Genomic DNA, 22,858 nt, shown 5'->3' with positions numbered 1-22,858 from the left:
AAAAAACCGGGTGACTCAGCAGGCCTTTAAGTCGTGGTGGGGGACGCCGTCAGCCAAGCGCCTGGCACATGAATCGCGACAACATTTTTGTGATAATGCAGGACACTGCCGACAACGGCCAGACAACCATATACCCAGAGGTGCACTACATCTACTCCGATGACAATTTTGTGCCCGCCATGGACGTCGTCGAGCAGCAGTGGGGGGATGTGTCCGTGCTGGTCGACTTTGACGAGTCCGGGCGGGAAATAGTGTCGTCGCAGTCGCTTTCTCCGGGGTGGCAAGTCCTGGAAACTCGAATTGAGTCGCAGGCGTTGGACCGTGACCAGCCGTCGCGCCTGCTTAGTATCACAGGCACAAAATCCCGAGTGCCTACGGATATCCCTGATTTGGACGGCAGCGTGCAGTCCCAGGTCGCCCGGGCCATGCAGTTAGTCGAGAATTTAGAGTCCCGGAACCGTGAAATCAGAAAGCTGCTCGACACGCGTACCGAATAAGTATTATTTACTTTTTATTTTATATATTTTGTGCCTAGTACGAGCGACCAAACAGGGTCCAGGCGACGGCAGGACGGTCACAGCCAGCGCACTTGGTGCCCTCCTTGAGCTCAGGCTGATCTTTGGGCACACAGAGGGTCTTGGCACCCATAGAGGGAGCACGCTCGTCAACGTCCTCGGTGTTTTGGCGAGCAGTCGCATCCTTGATGACGTCCTCGCATTCTTCTTCGCCGCAGAACGGAGCAAGCAGGACATTACGCTCGTTCAGCAGGGGCCCCATTTCCTCAACGGTGAGAACAGTCTTGATGTGCGAGTCGAACAGCTCCTTGGCACGGGCGTACATGTCGTTATGCATCTGGTCAAGGACCTTGGGGACCTCCACGGCAAGAGAGTCAAGAGCCAAAGGAGCCTTGGCGCGGTTATCACGACGGACCGAGAGAGCAGTGCCCTTGGCAAGATCTTTGGGCCCGATTTCAAGACGAAGACAAATACCCCGAAGCTCAGCGTCTGCGTATTTCCAGCCAGGCTGCTGGTCGCGTGCGTCCACTGTGACTCGAAGACCAGCAGCCCGCAGATCAGCCTCCGCCTTCTGGCAAGCAGCAGTAACCTGCTCAATAGTCTCGGGGGTGGCCTTTTTGTCGAGACCCAGAGGAATAACAACCACCTGCACCTCAGCAACCCGCGGGGGAATCACCAAACCGTTGTTGTCAGAGTGAACCATCACCATGACACCGATGGTGCGAGTAGACAAACCCCAAGAGTTCTGCCAGACATGCAACTTGCCCTTCTCTGTGCCCTCGGGGGCACTGGGGTCCTCGACGACAATGTTGAACATTTTGCTAAAGTTCTGACCCAAGCAGTGCGAGGTAGCGGCCTGAATGCCCCGACCAGTGGTGGGGATGAAGCCCTCGATCGAACGCGAGAACAAAGAGCCGGCGAACTTCTCCTTGGAGGTCTTTTGGCCTTTGATAACAGGTACAGCAAGCAGATCAGTGTAAACATCAGCGTACCAGTCCAGAATCTGATCCACTTCCTCCACGGCGCCCTCCTTGGTAAGGTGTGCCGTGTGGCCCTCCTGCCATAAGAACTCACGAGTGCGCAGGAAAGGCTGGGGGTGCTTGAATTCCCAGCGAACAACCGAGTTCCACTGGTTCAAACGCAAAGGCAGATCCCGGTGAGAACGGATCCACTTGGCATAGTAAGGGTACATGACGGTCTCAGATGTGGGGCGAATAGCGATGGGCTCCTCAAGGTCACTGGAGCCAGCACGCGTGACCCAGGCAACTTCAGGAGCAAAGCCCTCGACGTGGTCCTTTTCACGCTCCAAAACACGCGACGACACAAACATGGGGAAGTAGGCATTACGGACACCCATATCAGTGATCCGCTTGTTGAAAAACTCGGTGATCTTCTCCCAAACAAAAAAGGACGCAGGGCGCATGATGTAGCAGCCTGAAACATCGTAGTACTCCAGCATCTCGCCCTTGGTGAGCACCTGCTGGTACCAGCCGGGGAAATCAAGCTCTTTGTCGATGGTCACTCCCACCTGAGCCGCGCCTTCAATAGCACCCTTGGACTTATTTTTGGGCTGCTGCTTGTTTTGCTTGGGCTGCTTGGCCGGCTTTGCCTTGCCGTTTTTCAAAGACAAATCCGCAGTCTGGTTCTCCAAAGACATATGATAAAAACGAAGAGTCACTACTAGGAGAGAGATTGGGAGAAATGAGGGGTTTGAAAAAAAAGTAAGCCTAGCGCGGCGACGGCAAGGCTTCTGAAGGGGGTGCCAAGGTGTTGTTTTACGGACGGGCTATGGAGGTTTATGGCACTCTGGTACGCACTTTATACTTTTTTGTCTTTGTTTTCGCTGTTTTATAAGTTTCCGCAGCCGCTGACATTTGGTCCCATCCAATGTCCAGTCTAAGCCGGCCGAGTGAGCGGTCGCGGGATGCGATCCGCCGAGCCAAAATGAGACCGAGCAAGGCATTTGTCGACTGGGCAGGGCATTGGGCTGTCCTGATGCTTGCTGGTGCTCTTACGGGTCTGCTGGGAGGTGTGGCTACTATCTTTTCCAACTGGCTGGCCTCGATTCGCGAGGGCCACTGCGATGTGTGGTACGTGCCCAAGTTCCTGTGTTGCAGGGAAAGAGCTTGCACTGCACTCGACCAGAGCCCATGGTCGCCGTGGGTGCTGTTGCCGTTTTTTTACATTTTTTCCTCTCTCCTATTTGCCTTGGCGGCTACTTGTCTTATTGCTGATTTGGCCCCCGCTGCCGCTGTTGACGGTGTGCCCGAGCTGCGGTCGTATATTTCAGGCAACCCCATGCCCTCCCTACTGAGTCCTTTACAGATTATTGTAAAACTAGTCGCAACTAGCCTCGCACAGGGGTCTGGGCTCTGGATCGGCCCCGACTCCCCTATGGTTCATATAGCGGCCAGCATTGCCGCATGCCTTGCAGCTCAGTTCAACACCCGCTTGTCGCCCTCGAGGGCTCGTCTGCTCATTGCGTCCGTATCTGCAGCTGGCTTGGCCGTCGCAATGGGCTCACCAATTGGCGGTGTCTTGTTTGTTGTTGAAACCTTACAACCCAAAAACCTAAGAGGGATCTTGTGGCAAGGATTCGTCTGTGCCATGACGGCAAATTTGTTTTTTGAAATGGTCAATCCCTTTGAAAGCGGCAAAGTGGTTTTTTTCCAGGTCGTTTACGATCGGGCCTGGCATGGCATCGAACTGATTCCGTTCGTGGTGCTAGGGGCCCTTGGCGGCCTATTTGGCCGGTTTATTGACTACACCAGGTCAGAGATTTATCGACTGCGTGTAAGCTATATGCAAAATGTCCCCCAAAAGTGGCAGAGCTTCGCTCTCGTTGGCTCGACCGCCCTGGTCACTTCACTTTTGTCTTTTACAACAGTGTTGAGAATCCCGATGCACGAACTGCTTGCCGAAGCTTTACATGAATGTTCTGCTTCTGAGGGGGAATTTTTTTGCCGAAAAAGCTACGCTTTAGACCTCACCTATACATGCATTGTGGCCTTATTGCTCACCCCGGCTTCTTATGGCCTGGGAACTCCTTCGGGTATTATGCTACCAACAGTGACAAGTGGTGCATTGATCGGACGACTGGTGGGTCTTGCAATGCAATCGCTTTTGCATGCACACCGAGGGTTCCTGTCCGAGACTTTCTGTCCGGGCCAGGGCCCTTGCATCACACCCGGGGTTTATGCGTTAGTCGGTGCAGCAGCTGCCTTGACGGGCGCCACCAAATTGACAATCTCTTCAGCCGTGATTCTTTTCGAGCTCACTGGTGCAGTAAGCTATGTCGTTCCAATTATGTCGGGCGTAATGGTCGCCAAGTGGGTGGTTGACTACGTTGGCGGTACGGATGTGTATCATCCCGTTCAAGATGATCGTGTCATGCCCGATAAAAGACCTGTACCCAACCTCAGAGTACAGAACGTAATGAAGCCCGCCACCGAAGTAGCCATGCGTGACGTGCAGGATGCGAAAAACCGCGCCCGGCACACAGAGACGGTGCTGGTAAACTCACAGCACAAGCTCGTTGGCTACTGTCCGCCAGATGCGAAACGTAGTAGTGACGTCCGTGACAGGTTGCCAATGGACGCTACTGCACTAGTGGCCATGGACTCGTCTGTGCTCACAGCAGCGATGATTATGGAAAAGCTCGACGTCGGGACGGCCCTGGTAACCGACCGCGGCGACTTTATGGGGCTACTGAACCGTGAATCTGTGGCAAAAGCACTCAGAGAACCCACCACCCCACTTTTGTCTGAAGGATCGGTGTTTGAAATCAGCGGATAACTATTTATTTAAGAGTCGTACTCCCCTCCCAACCGCCGGCTGGCAGTATACCTTGCCTGCTCCTCGTAATCATTATTAACCTCTGGGTCAAAGCTGTAAAGTTGGATCTCCAAGAACTCATAGACCTTCGCGACTCGGTACTGGAGGAAGCCAGCGAGTTCCGCAAACTGCATCTAGAAAAACAAAAAGAACTCAAGGAAACCAACGATAATGTTGTAAAGTCCAAGGCGTCCAGAAACCTGGAACGGCAGAGCTCTGAGGCCTACTGGGCGGAATTAAGACTCGCTACAGAGCCTGATGAGGTTTTCAAGGCCCAGAATGGCGGCTATTTACTGAACCCAAGCTCGAGACCGCCTCCGCCGCCGAACACTTCCCTTCCTTACGATCGGAGAGGTGACGGCGGTGAAGTTAGTGATTTGTACTGATAGATGCAAGATTATTTATTAGAACAGTTCTTCAATTAGTTTCGCATACTGCTCGGAAATCATGGATATGTTGTGGGGGCACTGTTGGCGGATCCTGACCGCTTCGCCCTTGGAGTTTTGCAGGTCCTTGAGGGCCGAGCTCACCGCAGCCTGAACTGTTGAAGGGCTAATCGCAACGCCGCGAGACTTTAACTCCTTCATCAAATCAATTGAGCACCACGGCTGTAGTGGAGCCTTCAAAAAGCCCCACAACACAAGTTCTTTGAGACAAGCCTCGCCCAAAACATTGTGCGGGCGTCGCCAATGATAGCCCCCCACTGAAGTTCGAAGTTGATTGTTTCTGTCCAGCAGAACATCAGTCATACTGAACAGTACTGCGCGTAGATCTGACCAGCGATAACTACTTCCACCTGAACCAGCAAAGTGCAAGATTTGCGCCAGCTGCATATCACTAAATGTCATATTGTAGCCATGCAGCTTGGTCAAGCACGAGCCAAGATCAAGGGGAGACTTTTCATGCATTAGCTGTTGCAGAAGAACCACCCCGACTTTTGATGGCAGGCTGGCTCTCAGAGTCGTAACTGCCGTTTCGGTCAGATCCCAGGCGTGATCAAGATGACCGGTTTTGGCCAAAGAGATAACTGCAAGACCCCATAAATAAGGTGTTTTTGTGCGTTGAACGTCTGGTGTGTATTTTACAGCCCTTTTGTACTGTCCAGCATGTACAAATGTGCTTAGAACGGAAGTCAGCCATCGGCGACGACGGTTTCCTGCCGACGCAGCCTCGAACAGCTGATTGCAAGTGGTATCTGCCTCGGCGTAAACTACCTCCAGAGAATTAGGATCATACAAGGCATATCTGCTCAATATCTGCGCATAAAGCTGAGCGACACGCCTCGGGGTTTTAGGGCTGCGCTCCCCACTTTTCCAAGATGCAACCAACACATTCATCTCTTCATAACATTGATCAATGGTTGTGGGAATGGGACGGCTGGGATCCTCCAAACTCAGCTTTTTACCGGTCGCCCAGAATCGTGCGCCAAGTACCGCCGATCGACCAGGCAAAGGACGTAGGCGCTTGATCTCATTTACAAGTTCCGCCAGTACCTTTTCAGGATGCATTTGTGGGGGGAGAATCCGAATCTTGCGTGCTATCAGCACCAGAAATGCTTCCTCCAACTGAGGAACCACCTGGCGGGTGCCAAGACCCGACAAATAGTTTCTCACTGCCATGACATACTCTAGAACTTGGATCGGCTTTTGAAGTTGCGAATTCAGTGCCTTATAGCCGTTGCTATGGTTCGGAATGACACCGCGTCTAGCAGCTGCTTTTATCAACAGGTCCAAATTCGCTGATGGTACGCCTAGTTCTAGCCATCTTGGCATCCAGACATCTGCAAGGTCAGATAATAAATAGTCAGGAATCTTGACAACAAAGTCCAACACACAAGGAATATAGCTCTGTTGTGTATCAATAATACCAGCCGTCAGAATTGCACACAAGAAATCACCCGAAGGGTGTCCAAGACGCTCTACCAGTGCCTGATATGCAGAGGCTAACTGTGGGGACCGCTGAGAAATTAGCTCTAGCATGATTGCTGCACTAATTGGTCCAGCAAAAGGCTTGTGATCGACTGAAAACTTTCTTATCAGATCACTCTTGTTTTCTGTTGATTTAGCCATGATTTGCACATGCTGTTGCACCCTGCGAATATTTTTTGAATCAGCGGGGTCGCGAGTTAAAAGGGCCTGAAGCCGCTCCTCTTGTTCTGATTTCACGCCTAAAGACAAAGACAAGACCTCATACAAATTTGAAGATCGTCTTTGTGGAGGCAAAACCAGGCAAGGTCTTTTCAGGAAGGCCTGCCTTACTGCCCATCTCATCTGAAGGGGTTTAGTCAGTCGAGATCACCATCTCCCCGGACCATCCAGCTTTGTTTAATAAACTTGTTTATCTTATACTGCAAGGCTACCACGACTAACGGACTGGAATGTGCCGAAGGTGCATTAATAGTAGTATCGCGGGAGACGGCCTTATTTTTACGCGTCAGCTTGTGACAGGTCACTTTTTTTCAAATGCACCTCGACATTCCGCCATGCGGGAATAAATGGGTCGCCATGCGGGCGCGCTTAGCTTTACTTGCCACATAGACGCAAACGTTCTTTGGCCTAGGTCGAATTCCAAGTTATGCCGCTTTCAGGACCCTACGAATATCCCGGGTTCTCATCATATTCAGCATCTTGGCGCATCCCGTCAGGACCCCCGACATTTGACAGCCTCTGTCATTGCCATGGTGGTGTTGCCGTTTCACCGCGACTTTTACTATTGGGTTCCTCTCAGTCAATTGTCAATTATCCTGTGGCCTTTGGATTCAACTCGCCTATTATGCCGGCATTGTTTGATAGCTCGAGTGTTTCACCAAACGATTTCGACCATACAGATCTTTCTATTATCGATTTTGATACCAACCCTTGTGAAACCACAGATACAACCGCCTCGGATTTCTCTTGGACTCGAGGTTCTTCCGATGGACCCGCTCCTCAAGCGGCTCTTTTGGTTGACCCCACTACGAGCTCTCCAAGCCATTATACAGCGCGGGTGAATCCTACTACACCCCATACCCCGCGAATGATACCGGTTAGCAAAATACTATTCCCAGATGGCCCAATGTACCAGACTCCTCAGGCTCAAACGATTGTCCTCAATGGCATTGCTTCTGAGAGCCCAGCTCCCGAGAGCCCATGCGACAGAAGAGGAAATGGAGCGGCGCTGGAGAATATTACTCACACACTGAACCACGAGGAAGCCCTGAATTACCAGTCTGAAAACGAATCAGATGCTGATGAGGAGTTTGTTCCTGGGAAAACACGGAAGCGGTGTTACACAAAGCGGAAGCCTACCAAACGGCGCAAGAAAAGCCCTGGACAGGGTATTTCAGACCTTGGAAAGCTAAGTAAACCTGACTCCAAGTGTCACCCAGATACCGAAAATCTATATTATCTTATTGAGAGGAGCGGGTCAGTTCTCCAGCCATTGCGGACCCATAGAGACGACAAGCCACGCCAAGAGCTTGTAAATGAAAGCCCTGCTTTACAGAAAAGCATTTCTCAAACAATTCGCGGGCTAGTGTCCTGTGGCCATTCCTGTGGAGAAAAGTTTAGCAGCTGCGAAGCGATGGCGGAGCATCTTGATTCCACCCACGACAGGGAGTATCGACCCTATCTGTGTCCCGACAGTGCATGTGTTTGGTCCGTGCTTGGATTTCACAAAAAATCGGAATGCATGAGGCATTATAGGAGCCAACACTGCGGTCCGATCTACGTTTGCGCAGTTCAAAATTGCGGCAAGAGGTTCCTACGGTCTGATTCATGCCATCGGCACATTCGCATGTCTCATCTAAACCCCGATTCCCGTTTCAACAAACTGGATGCGGATTGAGAACTTTTAAAAGAATGAAAAAAGTGCATAGTTTCTTTTTAAATAGTTTTAGCATCACCATCGGCCCCTCGCGTCTCACCTAAGCCACTACCACATTTCAATATGCCCGATGGACCGAGACGAAAGGACCGATGGTTAGGCGTGGCGGAGGAAGAAAGCCTCCAGCTGATGATGGGTCAAGACGCAGATGGGAATCCAGTGGACTATGTTCAGATGGAAGACTTGCACTCAGATGGCAAGCCCAAATCAGCAGCAATCAGGCGCTTGGAAGAGCGACCCTTTAGCAACCGGAAACACACTGGCCTATACTACATTTTTGGAGCTGCTATTCTAGTTGTGCTGTCTATTGTTGGATTATCGACTTTATCTGGGGATTCGGCAAAACAAGGTATAGGCCAGCTGTCGAATGGAACGCACCTGTATAACCCGACTACAGTCTACATTTCATTGGATGGATTCCACCCACAGTACGTTTCCGAAAAGAGATCACCTCATCTTGCAAGGCTGGTAAACTTCGGGTTCTCGACGCCTTATATCGTTCCCTCATTCCCTTCTCAAACCTTCCCCAATCACTGGACGTTGGCAACTGGCCTGTACCCCGTAAATCACGGCATTGTAGGCAATTCGTTCTTTGATCCTATGCTGAATCGAAATTTCAAGCATGTCTCACCCACAAGCTTGGACAGGGTGTTCTGGGGAGGTGAGCCTCTTTGGGCGACGGCCAAAAAGCACAAACGCAAGAGCGCGGTGCACATGTGGCCGGGATCAGAAGTCGATTTTGAGCACTTTAATCCCGATTTTGTTGATAAGTTCAATAAAACAGAGGTACTGAGCGCCAAGAGGGATCGTATCTTGGACTGGCTCGACTTGCCGATTAAGGAGCGACCAGAGCTCATTATGGCATACGTGCCTACCGTCGATACTATCGGCCATAAATTTGGAATTTCGGGAGACGAAGTTATTGACTCCATTACCCAGGTAGACACGCTAATCGGCGAGATTGTCGCCGGGTTGGAGGACCGTAACCTGACGGAGGTAGTCAATCTAGTTGTTGTTTCGGATCATGGTATGGCACCGACGTCAGATGACCGCCTAGTCTTTCTGGACGACCTGATTGACACGAGCGTGGTTCAGAAGCGCACCGGATGGCCGCTGAGTGGTCTGTGGCTGGATATCAATGATGTTGAGCCGACTGTGGAAAGAATAAGAGACAAGCTGGGCGAAGGAGCGCATGTTTACAAGAGTTCGGAGATGCCGCAGGACTGGCACTTCGATAACCAGGGCAAGTACGGCTATCGGATGCCCCCTGTGTATATCGTGCCGAACGTTGGATGGAGTATTCTGACCCATGCAGAGTACGCCGACCAAGGCAACAAGTATAAACCTCATGGTGTTCACGGGTATGACAGTCAAGAGGTGTTGATGAGAGGGTTCTTTGCTGCCAGCGGGCCAGGGTTCAAACCAGGCCACTACGAGCCTTTCGAGAACGTCAATGTGTACTCGCTGGTCTGTCGGTCCATGCAGATGAGACCCGCCGTGAATGACGGCGAGGCTGACTTGAAGCCCCTCCAGGGCCATTTCATCAACAGATATCCAGATGTTGAATTTGCTATTGACTATATTACGGACTCGCTGTTCGACAACTGGCCACTGCCAAAGTAACTATTTATATCTAAAGTTTAGCGGGCTTTGTGCTCGCCATCCATCCAAACTCCAATTTCTTATCTTTAGCTGGATCAATAATGACGTTGATAAGGTTGACGCTGTCGTTAGACAAAGCTTCTTTAGTGGCTTGGTCGACTTCCTGCAAGGTCTTGGCCAGGAAGCCCTTTGCTCCGAGTGATTCAGCCAGTTTGTGGTATGCAACGTCTAAACTGAGTGCTGTAGACGGCAGCGGCTTGTTTGTTTTGTAGAGTCCGGGATCGACGCCATGGTAAACGCCCGAGTTGTTCATCACATAAATTATCATGGGGAGCTTGTGTCTTACGGCGGTTTCAATTTCCAAACCAGAAAACCCAAACGCAGAGTCTCCTTCAATAGCTACCACAATTGACTCGGGGTTGGCCGTCTTTGCGGCAATAGCATAGCCAAGACCAACTCCCATAGTAGCATTGGTACCAGCGTCCAGTCGCGATCGCGGAGAATCTAGAGGAAACGAGGAGCGGGAAATATCCATGGTGTTGGCACCTTCGGATACAAACACGATTGGTGCCTTGACGTTTGCCAAGCGGTTGCGAATGACTTTATAAACGGGCTCGTATTTCAACAGCTGATTCGCAGGCTGTTGCTCCTTTGCAGCCGCCTTTTTCTCGTTCTTTTCTCTTGTGCTAGCCAGGGCTTCAGGGATATTCGGCGCTTTCCACCCTTTTAAAGCTTGCAAAAGCTGAGTGGCAACCAAGTCAACATCGCCCAGAATGCCTAAATCAGCACTTCCTCCATTGTCTCCAAGGACATCGGCGTCGTTGTCAACTTGAATGATCTGGACATCTTTGGCAAACTTTGGTGCCTGTCCGTAATGAAGGATCCAATTCAAACGGGCCCCAAGCACCAAAATAACATCAGCCTGTTTAAGAGCACCAGATCGGCAAGCAGACATGTTGGTGGACACAGAGTCAGGTACAACGCCTTTTCCCATAGGAGTAGGTAGAAATGCGACGTTTGTTTGCGACTGGACTGCCCGGATGGAGGTTTCTGCCCGAGCATACGCAGCCCCTTTGCCGACAATAAGAAGAGGGAATTTTGCTGATTTGAGGAGAGCTGCAGCCTTAGCGATGCGATGAGGATCTGCAATTGACCGAGGAGGCGGACCAGCAACCTTCAAAGGACTAGTAATGGTGCCGCTTCCTTGAATGATATCAGCCGGCAGGTCAACGTATGTGGCACCAGCTTTGCCAAAGTAAGAGTACCGGTACGCTTGCTCAATCAGACGGGGAACATCACTAGGAGTAGCCGGCTGCTCTGCGAATTTTGTATGCGATCGCATCAAAGCCACCTGGTCCAATTGCTGGAAAGCCCCCATTCCCCTTTGATGAGTCTCCGACGAGCCGGCAAGGACAAGCAGCGGAGACCGGTTGACTCGCGCATTCTCGACACCGGCAAGTGCATGCACAACGCCAGGACCCCCAACAACCAAAGTAACACCTGGTTTCCCCGTGAGGTAGCCGTAGATACTGGCGGCATAAGTCGCCGTCTGTTCATTGCGAAAAGAAATGAAATTGATGCCCTTGGCAATACATGCTTCAGCCACCTCGATAACCGGGATTCCAACAATTCCAAAAATGTGCTCGACGCCTAGCTCCTTGAGGCTGTTGGCGACGATCTCGGCCCCAGAAGTCATAATGCTCAGGCCGAACGCGGGGTTACTGGGGTTTACTCATCACCAGTAATCACGTGTACGGGAATATGCGATTCGCGCAGATACCGTTGATTGGCTTCGTTCTGGTGCACTATGTTCTTGCTAATACCGAAAGTATGATTGTTGAGCTGCAAGGGGAGACGGACGGGCTCATTGTGCCGGGCACGCCGTGGCAGGGTCAATTTGACGAGTGGCCCAACAACGCTAGCAGTTCCCGGATTTCACTTCAAGGACCGGCGGGGAAATACTTTGTGCGGGTGTGCTGGCCAGCGTCTGAGCCCGCCGATTTCGACTTGCAGTGGGAAGAGCCGTATGTCATTCTGAGTGCAGCGAGAAATGTCGTGCCTCTGAAGCAGGTCGATCCAGTCGTTCGCTACAGCCTGATTGCCAGCCGAATAGTGTATGGGCTGCCCGAGGATGCCTGGAAAATCACCCAGAGAATTGCAATGGTCATTGTTCTAGCCTCCGTTATTGCCGCCCTAGCATGGCGTGGAGTTTTTGTTATTTAAGTATGTACAGACGCATAAATCAGCGTTATTTAGCAGGGCAGCTGGCCGAATCCGCGGATGAATCCAGTTGCGTCGCGAATGTTGTCGAGTCCACAAGTGTACATGACCAAACGCTCGAATCCTAGGCCGTACCCACCATGGGGGAACGAGCCGTATTTACGCAGGTCGGTGTACCATGACATGCTCTCTGGGTTCATGTCATATTTCTCCAGGTTGGCCAGGAGCTTTTCGTAGTTGTCTTCACGCATTGAGCCGCCAACCAGCTCGCCAACATCCGGGATTAATATATCAAAGCATGCGACCGTTTGGCTGCTGCTTGCCTTCATGTAGAAGGGTTTGATCTCAGTGGGATAGTCAGTGACCACCACGGGGGTGCCTAGCGTGCCAGCCAGGAATTTTTCCTGCTCAGAAGACAGGCCGTCACCCCATTTTGCCGTAGACACCTTAGTGCCATGCGCATTAATAAAATCAACAGCGTCCGTATAAGTCATAGTGGTCCACTTGCCCGCCAGCGTGTCCCAGCGCTGCTCTAGACGGTCCCGAGCTTCTTGATCTCGTTTAGAAGCGAGAATACTGTGCTTGATAGAGCCCGTAGGAGTAGTTGCCTTGACCATCTGTTCGCAGAATCCCGTCAGCTCAGCCAGACTGTCCAAGAACGCCAGCTCTGCCTCGACCATCCAGAACTCGCTGAGGTGCCGGTTAGTGTCTGATGCCTCAGCTCTAAACGCAGGCGTCATGTTCCAGACACGAGCCAATGCGGCACAATACACTTCCAAGTGCAGCTGACTTGATACTGACAAGTAGGCCTGTTTTCCGAAAAAGTCAAGCGATTTTTCAAGGCCGAAAACTTCACCGGCACCTTCGCAGTCACTAGATGTCAGAATAGGTGAGTTGACCTGCACCACATCATTCTCGTTGAAAAAGTCGGTAAGCTGTTTGATGGCAAAAGACCGGTACTGCAGAACTTGGGCCGCCGTACGGGTCTTCCAACGAAACTGAGGGAACTGGCGTAAAAACTCCCTGGAATGGTACTTTTTTTGCAGCGGGTAGGTCGAGTCAGCCTCACCCAGCAGCTTGACACTGTCAGCGTGTAGTTCAACCGCCTGGGTAGCTCCTTTGGGGCTCTCTTTGACCTGGCCCCGGATATCTACGCAGGCGCCCGTGCTGAGTTTAGCTGCCTGATCTGGGGTCAAAATCACACTTAGTGGCTCAACGCTCGAGCCGTCAGTGATATCGGCAAAAGCCCACTTTTTCATCTTGCGAACACTGCTAACCCATCCTTGGGCCCTGGCAGCTTCGCCAGGCTTTGCCAGCTGCAAGATCCGCCGGAGTGCTGCCATGACTAAACGAACACACCGCGTAGTAGTAGGCTTTAGTTCCGAGAGATGGAAATAGGCTGTTCGGGCCCTTAATAATAGGGTTTTTGGTTCGCGGGATTCGGCGGCGGCCACTGAGATATAAATAAATACCAGGTAGCTAAAATGGTGGGCTTAGAGGGCATCGCCACCCAGTAGATTGTGTTCAAATATTGCCCCCAACGCTCTCTGAAATCGCGTGGACCTGTGCATGTTCCCAATCTGCATATTTACCCCAGGATCCTTGTTGGGACTAACTTCTACACAATGGGATGGGTGGTTGTTCGCCACCGAGATCAAGACGCCGATGGCACGATAAACGATGAAATTGCTGAGACAGACCTGGATTCATCGCTCGACGAGCTGATTGACAAGCAGCGCCGACAAAGCCGGAGCGGCAGCCGATCTGACTGGCTTGGTAACCGCCACAGCCAACCTCAAAGTGGCGCGAGTAGAGATAGCAGCCCCGAGTACCTCAAATCCACAAGCAGCAATGGCAATTGCAACGGGGACGGTAACGGCAACTCGACTGTGTTTTATGTATTGATAATGGGTGCTTTCATGTTTGCTATATGGTGGTTTCACTGATCAGGGTGCGCAGCGACCAGGGAAGCGTGGGTACAATGAGCAGTCGCGCACGGTGAAGCGGTCGCAGAGCCAAGCGAGAATGCGTTCGGTGCCCAGGCCATACCCACCATGTGGGAAAGCGCCGTATTTGCGAACATCGCTGAACCAGTAGTAAGGAGCAGGGTCCATGTTCTCGCGCTTGAAGGCAGCCATGAGCTCGTCGAGCTTGGAAATACGCATGGAGCCACCCATAACCTCACCGACGTTGGGCATAAGCACGTCGACACTTTCGGTAACCCGGGGATCATCCTTGCACTTTTCCATGTAGAACGACTTGATCTCGACGGGGAAACGGGTGAGCAGAATGGGCTTGTTGATCGTATCGGTCATCTTCCGCTCGGCGGCCTCGGCAATGTCGTCGCCGAACTTGAACTCCTCCCCGTCTTCGTTGGGAATGCCGTGCTCGTTCAACCACTCCAGTGCGTCAACGTAGGTCATACGCATGAAGGGAAGCTGAGGAGGCTCGAATTTGGGGTTGAGCTGTTTGACCAAAGGTCCGGCAACAGGGTCTTTGAGAACCTTGTCGACAAGAGACACAAACATGCGCTCAACATGGCCCAGCAACTCCTCAAAGGTAAGGAACCCAAGCTCGGCCTCGATGTGTGTATATTCACTCAGATGACGACGAGTGTGCGAGCGCTCGGCCCGGAAAGATTCCTGGATACAGTAGACATCACCCAAAGCGGGCACACAGGTCTCAAGGTAGAGCTGAGACGACTGGGTCAAGTAGGCATTCTGACCATAGTAATCAAGTTTAAACAAAGTAGAGCCACCCTCGACCATCGACTGAACGAGACAGGGAGGTGTGACTTCAGTGATTCCCTCATCCTCGTAAACAGAGCGGATAGACTTGAGCAGAGCAGCCCGCACCTTCATGATAGAGGTGAGAGCGTCGCCTCTAAGGGCCAAGTGACGGCGGTCCAGCAAGATTGAGGGGTCGGTGTCAGCCTGGAGCTGGTTAGAGAACGCATCGTCTCCAGAAGGCGCCAAACCAACAACCTCGTAGTAGTCGGCAACAAGCTCGTGGCCGCCGGGGGCACTCTTACCCTCAGGGAGAGGATGGAGCTCGCCGTAAACAGTGATAGTAGACTCGAGGGTCAAACGCTGGGTCTGGTAGGCGTTAGAAAGGTCGCCAGAAAGAATCACCTGCAAAAGACCGGTGCCGTCGCGGAGCACGATAAACGTAAAACCCTTTTGTTGACGCAAGCGGTGAATCCAACCACTGACCTGGATCCGCTTGCCACGGTACGGGGTAGCCTTGATAATTTTAGTGCGCACAGCCTCTTCCACGCCGGACGGGGCGGTGATAACGATGTTTTTAGAGGCCTCCAGGCGCTCACTTTCAACATCAGCTTTTGCCGAAGCAGCCTCCGCGGCCTTCTTCGCCTTTTCGGCCTTCTTGGCCAAGCCATCTGCACCCTTCTTGGCTTTTTTCAGGGCGCTGGGAGAGATGTCCTCGTATTTACCCTCCTTGAGCACGAGAATCTTTTCGCTCTTGGAAATGTAAAAGGCATAGGCCGGGGTGGCATACGGAGCCTGCTCGGTTCCTTTGCCCGTCTCGTCACTGCCTTGGTCGCTAACATATACGGCAGCAAGCGAAAGCTTGGCTGTCTGGTCTTCTAACGACATATGTGAATTATACAAACGCTTTGGGAGCGATCCACTGTCTAAATAATGCGTCACTTCTCCGCATGCCCTAACCCACGACCCGTGTGCAAAGGGCAGGTTTGATGCATCCTTTCCTGTCGTTGTCGCATTGACTGGACTGTTTAAAAGACGGTTTTGACGTACAAGGGAAGTTCAATCTTGGTGCCTTCGAGTTCCTTGACGATGTCTCTAGTCTTGACAAATCCCATACTTTCGTAGAGTCCCCGTCCCTGGGGCGAGGCGAACAAGCCGTACTTGGCAGGGCCGCTGATCTCGGCTTCTCCGTCTTTGAAAGTCGGGTAGAACGGCTTGAGCTCTTCGAGGCAGCGGCTAAAGAGAGCCTTACCATAGCCCTGGCGATGATAATTGGGGTGGATAGCCATTGAGAAGCACCACCACATGGTTTCCTGGTGATACAACGTTTTGGTTAGACTATCAAGGTCGAGGTGGGCAAGATCTTCGTCCTTGACATTCAGCCAGCCTAGGTCCTTGTCGATCTCGTCAAACATAACGCGAGCTTTGTTCCAGCGAGTGGGGGGTGAAAGATCGCCCTCGCCAAAGAACAAAACCGTGTTGACTACGGCAAGCAGCTTTTTGATGAGCCAAATTGACACCCTTCTCCAGCGTGGGGTTTCTACTTTTAAGGAACGAGGAACACCCCAGGAGCTAAACCCAATGATTTCATTGTTGTCATTCAACAGTTCGAAATTCCTGGTATCATTGCTTTTGAGTCTTGCCCACATCTTGAGCGTGTCAGTAAAGTGCAGTTTTCGGTAATGCCAGGCACTGCCCACTGGAGGGGGCAATGGCATGAAATAGCGAGGTCCTAACAGGACCTTGAAGAAGTCGTCGTTCTGGAAAGCATAGGAAATGAGATTGCAAATCTCAGATGCCTGAGCGTAGCTGGCGTTTGCCGGGTCAATTTCGCGGATTTGCATCTGGTGTGTGATGGCTATGCTATGGTCAGCGCAGCGCCCAGAGCTTAACAAAGTAGACGGCGCAGTACGGTCCGCACGAGAAAATGCTTTGTATTTCTAGGTTAAACTGACTAGAAAATCGGTACGGAGTTCAGAATTGGTAAAGAGGCTCTGAATAGTTCTTAATGTAAATAGGCCTCTCCAGCTTGACGTCGCCGACATACCTGGATGCGGTCTTGTAGAGCCTGAACCCAAACTTTTCATAGAGCCTTCGACCGTTTTCACTAGAGCAAAGTCCATACTTTGCCGGAGCGGTGATTTTTACGTCTCCGTCCTCAAATATAGGCCGGTAAGGTTCAATATTATCGAGACAATGCTTGAAGAGTTTGAAACCGTATCCTTGACGCTGATATTTGGGGTCGATAACCATTTTGCTGCACCACCACATTTGTTTGCGATGGTATATGGTTTTTGAAAGCTTGTCATTGTCAAAATGCGCCAGCGTTGCTTCAGGGACTTTCAGCCATCCTATCTCATCATCCATCTGCGCTGTGACCGAACCTAATGCCTTTCCTTGCGCCAAAAGTGAGTCTTTGCCATCGCCAAGGCACAAAAGGAACTCTCCAAGACTAACCGCACGCTCTATTATCCATCTGTACGCTGTAGTCCATATGGAAGGCGGGGTCTTCGAACCGATAGGAACATTCCATGAACTGAACCCAATTAAATCGCCACTGTCACCAATTACTTCCCAGTTGCGATTATTGCATAGCTTTGCTCTTTTCCACAAGTCCAACGCGAAAAACAGGACCAGCTTCTTGTAGCGAAAAGTGGTCCGGCTTTCAGACCGAAGTTCTTTTATGTATAGAGGTCCTAGCAATACCTCAGAATAGTTCTCTTGAGCAAAAACATCAAGCACTAGCCTCGATAGTTCCATAGCTTTGAAAAGCCCAACATCTTTAGCCTCGATCTCTCTGATCAGCATTGATAGGGATGGGAACTCCCGCTGCAGGTTTCCTTTTTTTTAATTATGACTGATATATCGAATGCATATTAACATAACAATTCTATAGCAATCTGTGGACTTTACAATTGCTAGGACCATTAAAGTGATTAAAGCATCAGAACAATGTTCTGAAATAGATAGATCGAAGTAGTTCTTCTCCCTCGAGTTTCCTCCTGCAGGTCTGATAGTGTGTAAACCCACTCTTTACATAGAGATTACGGCCGTCCTCAGATGCACATAGGCCGTATTTAGCTGGCCCCGTAGTGGCTAAACCGCCGTCTGAGAAAACAGGATAAAAGGGTTCGAGGTGTTCAAGACTGTGGTTGAAAAGGGTATACCCCAAGCCTTTTCTTTGATGCTCTGGATCAATTGCCATAGTAGTACACCACCAGATGTCATCTCTGTGATACAAGCTTTCAGATAATGCATGTTGGTCTAGACGTGCCAGCTTGGTTCGATCGACCTTGAGCCAGCCAATTTCGTCATCGATTTCTTGGAAAAGTGGACCAAGACGGCGTTTTCGTGCCGATAACGATTGGTATCCGTCGCCAAGTGATATCATACGTCGCAACACATGGAAAATGGCGTTAAGCACCGAATTACTGAACTGCTGCCACCATGACTGAGTCGGTTTCATCGATGCCGGCAACACCCACGAGCAAAATCCCACCAATTGATCATCAGGTCCAAGGAGTTTCCAGCTACACGTTGATCCATCCCTGATAATAATCCACCACCTGAACGCCAAATAAAGCAGCACTTTGTTGTAATAATAAGTAGATCGAGTTGGCAGAGGGGGGAAGTATAACGGCCCCAACAGAACTCTGAAAGTCTGGTCTCCTTGAAATGCTTGCAACAGAAACCTCGCAATCTCAAGCGCATCAGAAAATCGGGTCTCTTCCGGGACGACTTTATGAATACGCATTGTTTACCGTAGCAATGCAACGAGATCAGCGGTGCCGTAAACCTTATCGATCGAACAAGAAACAGAGTCACAAGATCATCAATGACTCACAAAAGAAAAAACCAACATACAAGCCCCTCGTGCGTCAACTATTTACTCTGTACGAACTACCTGGTCAAAAATACGACGAGCACCGAAACCGGCCTAGCACCCCGATGCTATTAAGGGCAAGGGTTGTAATCGGCAGTGGGAGAAGAGGGTGTTGTCAAACCAACCAAACCGCCCTAAGCATGAAGTAAAGTTGGTCAACCATGCCTTGTGGGGTTGAACGATGGCGGTAGCGTCAGCAGCAAAACGCAATGCTCTCGATGCCGCGAAACACGGTTTGACCAATAAAAACATAGCCCCGACATCTATTAGTAGCGGTAGCGCACACAGAAAAATAGCCCTTTTCTACATATCGCCATTGGCAACGACACGCATCGGAAGAACCACTGCGAGATGGCCTCGAAAAAAAAAGTGCGCAAATACAAGGCCCGCGTGGTCTAAAATAGCCTGAAGCCTGCTCTCGTCGAAATATATAAACTCAATGTGTTAATTCACCCCCGTCAAATAATTCTCCAGCACGTCTTTTTTTCCCGACTTGGCCAAGGCCATAGCGATGGCCACTTAGGAGGGCAGGGGGTCAAGCTGCAGGATCGTTCCTCACGCAAAGCTGACACTGCCATGTTTGATACTATGGCTATTCCGCACCTGCTAAGTACGCAGCAAGGAGACAACGCTAGTATCGCGGATCAAGTACAAACACTTCCTGCGGGCGCGAGCTCGCCCGGCCAGCCGCTGCCAGGCGCTCAAGCCCACCGGCAGGCTTACCTGGACGAGCAAGCAAAACGCATTGGCAATCTCGTTGAATGGGACAAGCAACAAAGTACAGAAGCACTGAAAGCCGCAAGTAAGGCTCTTATCGAAAAGCATGAAGCCTGGTCCGAGGCTGCACGAGCCTCTGCCTGGCTTTCTCTCCATAGCGAGGCCGAGTATTTGGCCACCAAGCGCCCGTCCAAATCCATAAAACGAGACGACTCGGTGGCGGCACCCAGCCCGCGCATGCAAGCCAAAGCCAAGACAACTGCTGCGCGCTCCAGAAGCTCCAAATCAAACGGAACGGCAACTCCCGCAGCCAGCGCTGGTTTGGCGGAGTCTGCCTCTGAGGGCGCTTCTGCGAAAGCTAATGGTGAAAAAGAGACGCCATCTCGCTCACGACGCAAGCGCAAGGCTGAGGATGATCTTGGTCCTCGCGGGAAACTTCGCAATTTGGCTCCCGCGAAGAACGGTGAAGATGGAAGCCGCCAGAGCTCGGTCGAAAGTGAGTCTAGAGACGAAGCGGATGAAACAGTCGACGGTGATGCCGCTCATTCCAAGAGCTCGATCTCGGTTATCAAAGGTACGCCCAAGCAGTACCAGACTGCCTACGAGGGTATCTGGCGTGATATCGCTCGTAAAGACCTGCCAAAAGCCTACAAGATTTATCAAACGGCTCTTAATATTAAGCAATCCAATACCCGCAAAACTGCTGCATTGGCATCCCGAGAAGCTCGGCGTTGGCAAATCAAAACCAACAAGCAGGTCAAAGATCTACAAAGTAAGGCTCGTCGTGCAATGCGTGAAATGCTTGCATTTTGGAAGCGTAATGAACGTGAGGAGCGTGACCAACGCAAAAAGGCCGAAAAAGAGGCCTTGGAGTCGGTGCGACGACTTGAGGAAGAACGCGAAGCACGGCGGCAGGCCCGCAAGCTCAATTTCCTCATCACTCAGACTGAGCTCTACTCGCATTTCGTGGGCGATAAACTCAAAACTAGCGAAGTCGAGGGTGATGAAGGCAGTTCTGGGACGCTCACCCCCGCAGCAGATGCACGAGCCGCAAGCGAGACCCCGAATGGAATGATCAAAGCTTCCAGCCTGGACTTTGATGAGGCTGACGATGAGAATCTGTCTATGGTGGCTCAGCAGAATGCCCAGCAGGCAGTAATGGCAGCCAGAGCTCGTGCTCAAGAGTTTGACGATAACTCGGTCCGGAAAGTCGACCTTGACGAAAGCGAAATGAACTTCCAGAACCCCACCTCTCTTGGAGACTTGACTATTGGCCAACCGAAGCTGCTTTCATGCCAGCTTAAGGAGTATCAGCTCAAGGGTCTCAATTGGTTGGCTAATTTGTATGAGCAAGGCATCAATGGTATTCTTGCTGATGAAATGGGTCTTGGTAAGACTGTTCAATCCATTTCGGCCATGGCATACCTAGCTGAGACTCACAACATTTGGGGTCCTTACCTTGTTATTGCTCCGGCATCAACTCTTCATAACTGGCAACAAGAGATCACAAGGTTCGTGCCTGAATTTAAGGTTTTGCCATACTGGGGTAACAACAAGGATCGCAAGGTTTTGCGTAAGTTCTGGGATCGTAAAAAACTACGCTATACCAAAGATTCGCCGTTCCATGTTCTTGTAACCTCTTACCAACTGGTTGTGGCTGATGCCCAATACTTCAATCGAGTCAAATGGCAGTACATGATCCTTGACGAGGCTCAGGCTATCAAGTCTTCATCCTCGTCACGATGGAAATCATTGTTGGCCATGCAATGCCGTAACCGGCTGTTACTTACCGGCACTCCCATTCAAAACTCCATGCAGGAGCTGTGGGCACTGCTTCATTTCATTATGCCAACATTGTTTGATTCGCACGAGGAGTTCAGCGATTGGTTTTCGAAGGATATCGAATCGCATGCTACCAAGAACTCACAACTCAATGAAGAGCAGTTAAAACGTTTGCACATGATTCTCAAGCCGTTCATGTTGCGTCGTGTAAAGAAACACGTTCAGCAGGAGCTTGGTGATAAAATTGAAATTGACGTCTACTGTGATCTTACCCATCGTCAGCGCGTCATGTATCAAATGCTAAAGTCCCAAATTTCTATCAAGGACTTGATTGAACAGACCACAAACGAGGATACACAGAGTCTCATGAATCTTGTCATGCAATTCCGCAAAGTTTGTAACCACCCTGACTTGTTCCAAAGGGCCGATGTGGAAAGCGCTTTTGCATTTGGCTCATTTGGAAGTACGACAGACTTTGCCCGGGAAGGTGCACAGCTTGAACTGTGTTATACGCAGCGCAATCCAATCAAGTTTGAGTCCCCCAAGTTCTTATACCGGCAGAATCTAGAAAGCAAGACTAGCATCGAGCGCATGCTTACCGTGTGGGAACCTCAAAATCCAACTATAAAAGCGGTCTCTGCATTAACTGGATCTACAGCCAGTCGGATCTGCGAGGAGGCTCGAAAGGGGCTTTTGAATCGTGCCCTAGGGCTGTACGAGCTAAGTCCCGAAGAAAAGAAGCAACAAGAGCTTTTTACTGTTGTTTCAGACTCGCTGGACTCTTCTTACCTCATGGTATATGAGCGAGCCTACCAAAACAGAGTAATCGCACCCCCCGTTCAATACTTTGTGTCTGACCGAAGTCATGTCTATTCAAACAACGCTGAACTGTTCCCGGTTGAGCAGAAGTCTCTGTTTGCTCTTACTCTCAACCAAGAGTGGGCTCTTTTGAAACAAGGTGCGCCTTTCCCACCGTCAAACCTTCTCCCTCCGAACGTCAAGTCACAGATCACCATCCCCTCGATGGCTCGTTTCGTTTCCGATAGTGGTAAGCTCAATCGACTCGACAGCCTCTTGGCAGAGTTGAAGGCTAACGATCATCGTGTTCTTATTTATTTCCAAATGACTAAAATGATGGACTTGATGGAGGAGTATTTGACCTACCGGCAATACAACTATGTGCGGCTGGATGGTTCGTCTAAGCTTGGCGATCGCCGTGATCTTGTCAATGACTGGCAAACCAAGCCCGATCTATTTGTATTCCTCCTATCTACTCGTGCTGGTGGTCTTGGTATTAACCTGACTGCTGCCGACACGGTCATTTTTTACGATTCGGATTGGAATCCTACCATTGATTCACAGGCTATGGACCGCGCCCATCGTTTGGGACAAACGCGCCAAGTCACTGTTTATCGGCTTCTTGTTAGAGGTACTATTGAAGAGCGTATGCGTGATCGAGCGAAACAAAAAGAGCATGTCCAGCAGGTGGTCATGGAAGGTGGTCGCGGTCAGAATGCGGACTTCCAGAAACCTGGCCGGGAGGTCGCCTATTGGCTGCTCGACGATGAAGAGGCTTCTCAAGCTATCCAGCGCCAGGAGGCCAATGCTAAACCCAAGAAACGTGGGAAGCAGAAGGCTGCGTCTGCTGTGAAATCTCTTGAAGAGATGTACCACGAGCAGGAGGGAAATTTCGAAAATGCATAGTAATGATAATA

The 22,858-nt window shown here is 50.8% G+C and overlaps 14 protein-coding genes across 14 annotated transcripts; 6 read left to right on the top strand and 8 right to left on the bottom strand.

The window, feature by feature from the left end:
• Nucleotides 1–68: 68 nt before the first annotated feature.
• On the top strand, nt 69–497 carry B9G98_00817 (hypothetical protein; the record flags this gene model as incomplete). The annotated part of the gene is made up of 1 exon (XM_024807375.1): nt 69–497. The coding sequence occupies one exon, from the start codon at nt 69–71 to the stop codon at nt 495–497; it is 429 nt and encodes a 142-aa protein (XP_024663143.1).
• Nucleotides 498–531: 34 nt separating this feature from the next.
• On the bottom strand, nt 532–2,172 carry B9G98_00816 (hypothetical protein; the record flags this gene model as incomplete). The annotated part of the gene is made up of 1 exon (XM_024807374.1): nt 532–2,172. The coding sequence occupies one exon, from the start codon at nt 2,170–2,172 to the stop codon at nt 532–534; it is 1,641 nt and encodes a 546-aa protein (XP_024663142.1).
• Nucleotides 2,173–2,402: 230 nt separating this feature from the next.
• On the top strand, nt 2,403–4,735 carry B9G98_00815 (H(+)/Cl(-) exchange transporter 5; the record flags this gene model as incomplete). The annotated part of the gene is made up of 2 exons (XM_024807373.1): nt 2,403–4,291; nt 4,357–4,735. 2 exons carry the CDS (start codon nt 2,403–2,405, stop codon nt 4,733–4,735), a joined length of 2,268 nt encoding a protein of 755 aa, XP_024663141.1.
• An 18-nt stretch (nt 4,736–4,753) lies between these two features.
• B9G98_00814 (hypothetical protein) lies at nt 4,754–6,619 on the bottom strand (the record flags this gene model as incomplete). Its single annotated transcript, XM_024807372.1, has 1 exon — nt 4,754–6,619. One exon carries the CDS (start codon nt 6,617–6,619, stop codon nt 4,754–4,756), a length of 1,866 nt encoding a protein of 621 aa, XP_024663140.1.
• A 304-nt stretch (nt 6,620–6,923) lies between these two features.
• B9G98_00813 (Zinc finger protein RME1) lies at nt 6,924–8,174 on the top strand (the record flags this gene model as incomplete). The annotated part of the gene is made up of 1 exon (XM_024807371.1): nt 6,924–8,174. The coding sequence occupies one exon, from the start codon at nt 6,924–6,926 to the stop codon at nt 8,172–8,174; it is 1,251 nt and encodes a 416-aa protein (XP_024663139.1).
• A 102-nt stretch (nt 8,175–8,276) lies between these two features.
• Nucleotides 8,277–9,836, top strand: B9G98_00812 (hypothetical protein; the record flags this gene model as incomplete). Its single annotated transcript, XM_024807370.1, has 1 exon — nt 8,277–9,836. The coding sequence occupies one exon, from the start codon at nt 8,277–8,279 to the stop codon at nt 9,834–9,836; it is 1,560 nt and encodes a 519-aa protein (XP_024663138.1).
• Nucleotides 9,837–9,846: 10 nt separating this feature from the next.
• On the bottom strand, nt 9,847–11,511 carry B9G98_00811 (Putative 2-hydroxyacyl-CoA lyase; the record flags this gene model as incomplete). The annotated part of the gene is made up of 1 exon (XM_024807369.1): nt 9,847–11,511. The coding sequence occupies one exon, from the start codon at nt 11,509–11,511 to the stop codon at nt 9,847–9,849; it is 1,665 nt and encodes a 554-aa protein (XP_024663137.1).
• Nucleotides 11,512–11,576: 65 nt separating this feature from the next.
• On the top strand, nt 11,577–12,038 carry B9G98_00810 (hypothetical protein; the record flags this gene model as incomplete). The annotated part of the gene is made up of 1 exon (XM_024807368.1): nt 11,577–12,038. The coding sequence occupies one exon, from the start codon at nt 11,577–11,579 to the stop codon at nt 12,036–12,038; it is 462 nt and encodes a 153-aa protein (XP_024663136.1).
• Nucleotides 12,039–12,067: 29 nt separating this feature from the next.
• B9G98_00809 (Asparagine--tRNA ligase, mitochondrial) lies at nt 12,068–13,378 on the bottom strand (the record flags this gene model as incomplete). Its single annotated transcript, XM_024807367.1, has 1 exon — nt 12,068–13,378. The coding sequence occupies one exon, from the start codon at nt 13,376–13,378 to the stop codon at nt 12,068–12,070; it is 1,311 nt and encodes a 436-aa protein (XP_024663135.1).
• Nucleotides 13,379–13,741: 363 nt separating this feature from the next.
• Nucleotides 13,742–15,649, bottom strand: B9G98_00808 (Asparagine--tRNA ligase, cytoplasmic; the record flags this gene model as incomplete). Its single annotated transcript, XM_024807366.1, has 2 exons — nt 13,742–13,917; nt 13,999–15,649. The coding sequence occupies 2 exons, from the start codon at nt 15,647–15,649 to the stop codon at nt 13,742–13,744; spliced, it is 1,827 nt and encodes a 608-aa protein (XP_024663134.1).
• Nucleotides 15,650–15,789: 140 nt separating this feature from the next.
• On the bottom strand, nt 15,790–16,605 carry B9G98_00807 (hypothetical protein; the record flags this gene model as incomplete). Its single annotated transcript, XM_024807365.1, has 1 exon — nt 15,790–16,605. The coding sequence occupies one exon, from the start codon at nt 16,603–16,605 to the stop codon at nt 15,790–15,792; it is 816 nt and encodes a 271-aa protein (XP_024663133.1).
• Nucleotides 16,606–16,735: 130 nt separating this feature from the next.
• Nucleotides 16,736–17,569, bottom strand: B9G98_00806 (hypothetical protein; the record flags this gene model as incomplete). The annotated part of the gene is made up of 1 exon (XM_024807364.1): nt 16,736–17,569. One exon carries the CDS (start codon nt 17,567–17,569, stop codon nt 16,736–16,738), a length of 834 nt encoding a protein of 277 aa, XP_024663132.1.
• Nucleotides 17,570–17,705: 136 nt separating this feature from the next.
• B9G98_00805 (hypothetical protein) lies at nt 17,706–18,515 on the bottom strand (the record flags this gene model as incomplete). The annotated part of the gene is made up of 1 exon (XM_024807363.1): nt 17,706–18,515. The coding sequence occupies one exon, from the start codon at nt 18,513–18,515 to the stop codon at nt 17,706–17,708; it is 810 nt and encodes a 269-aa protein (XP_024663131.1).
• A 705-nt stretch (nt 18,516–19,220) lies between these two features.
• Nucleotides 19,221–22,847, top strand: B9G98_00804 (Putative DNA helicase INO80; the record flags this gene model as incomplete). Its single annotated transcript, XM_024807362.1, has 1 exon — nt 19,221–22,847. One exon carries the CDS (start codon nt 19,221–19,223, stop codon nt 22,845–22,847), a length of 3,627 nt encoding a protein of 1,208 aa, XP_024663130.1.
• Between the last annotated feature and the right edge of the window lie 11 nt (nt 22,848–22,858).

This window comes from Wickerhamiella sorbophila (assembly GCF_002251995.1).
Source record: "Wickerhamiella sorbophila strain DS02 chromosome Unknown contig1, whole genome shotgun sequence".
NCBI lineage: Eukaryota > Fungi > Ascomycota > Dipodascomycetes > Dipodascales > Trichomonascaceae > Wickerhamiella > Wickerhamiella sorbophila.
This window is presented reverse-complemented; position numbering and strand designations above follow the sequence as displayed.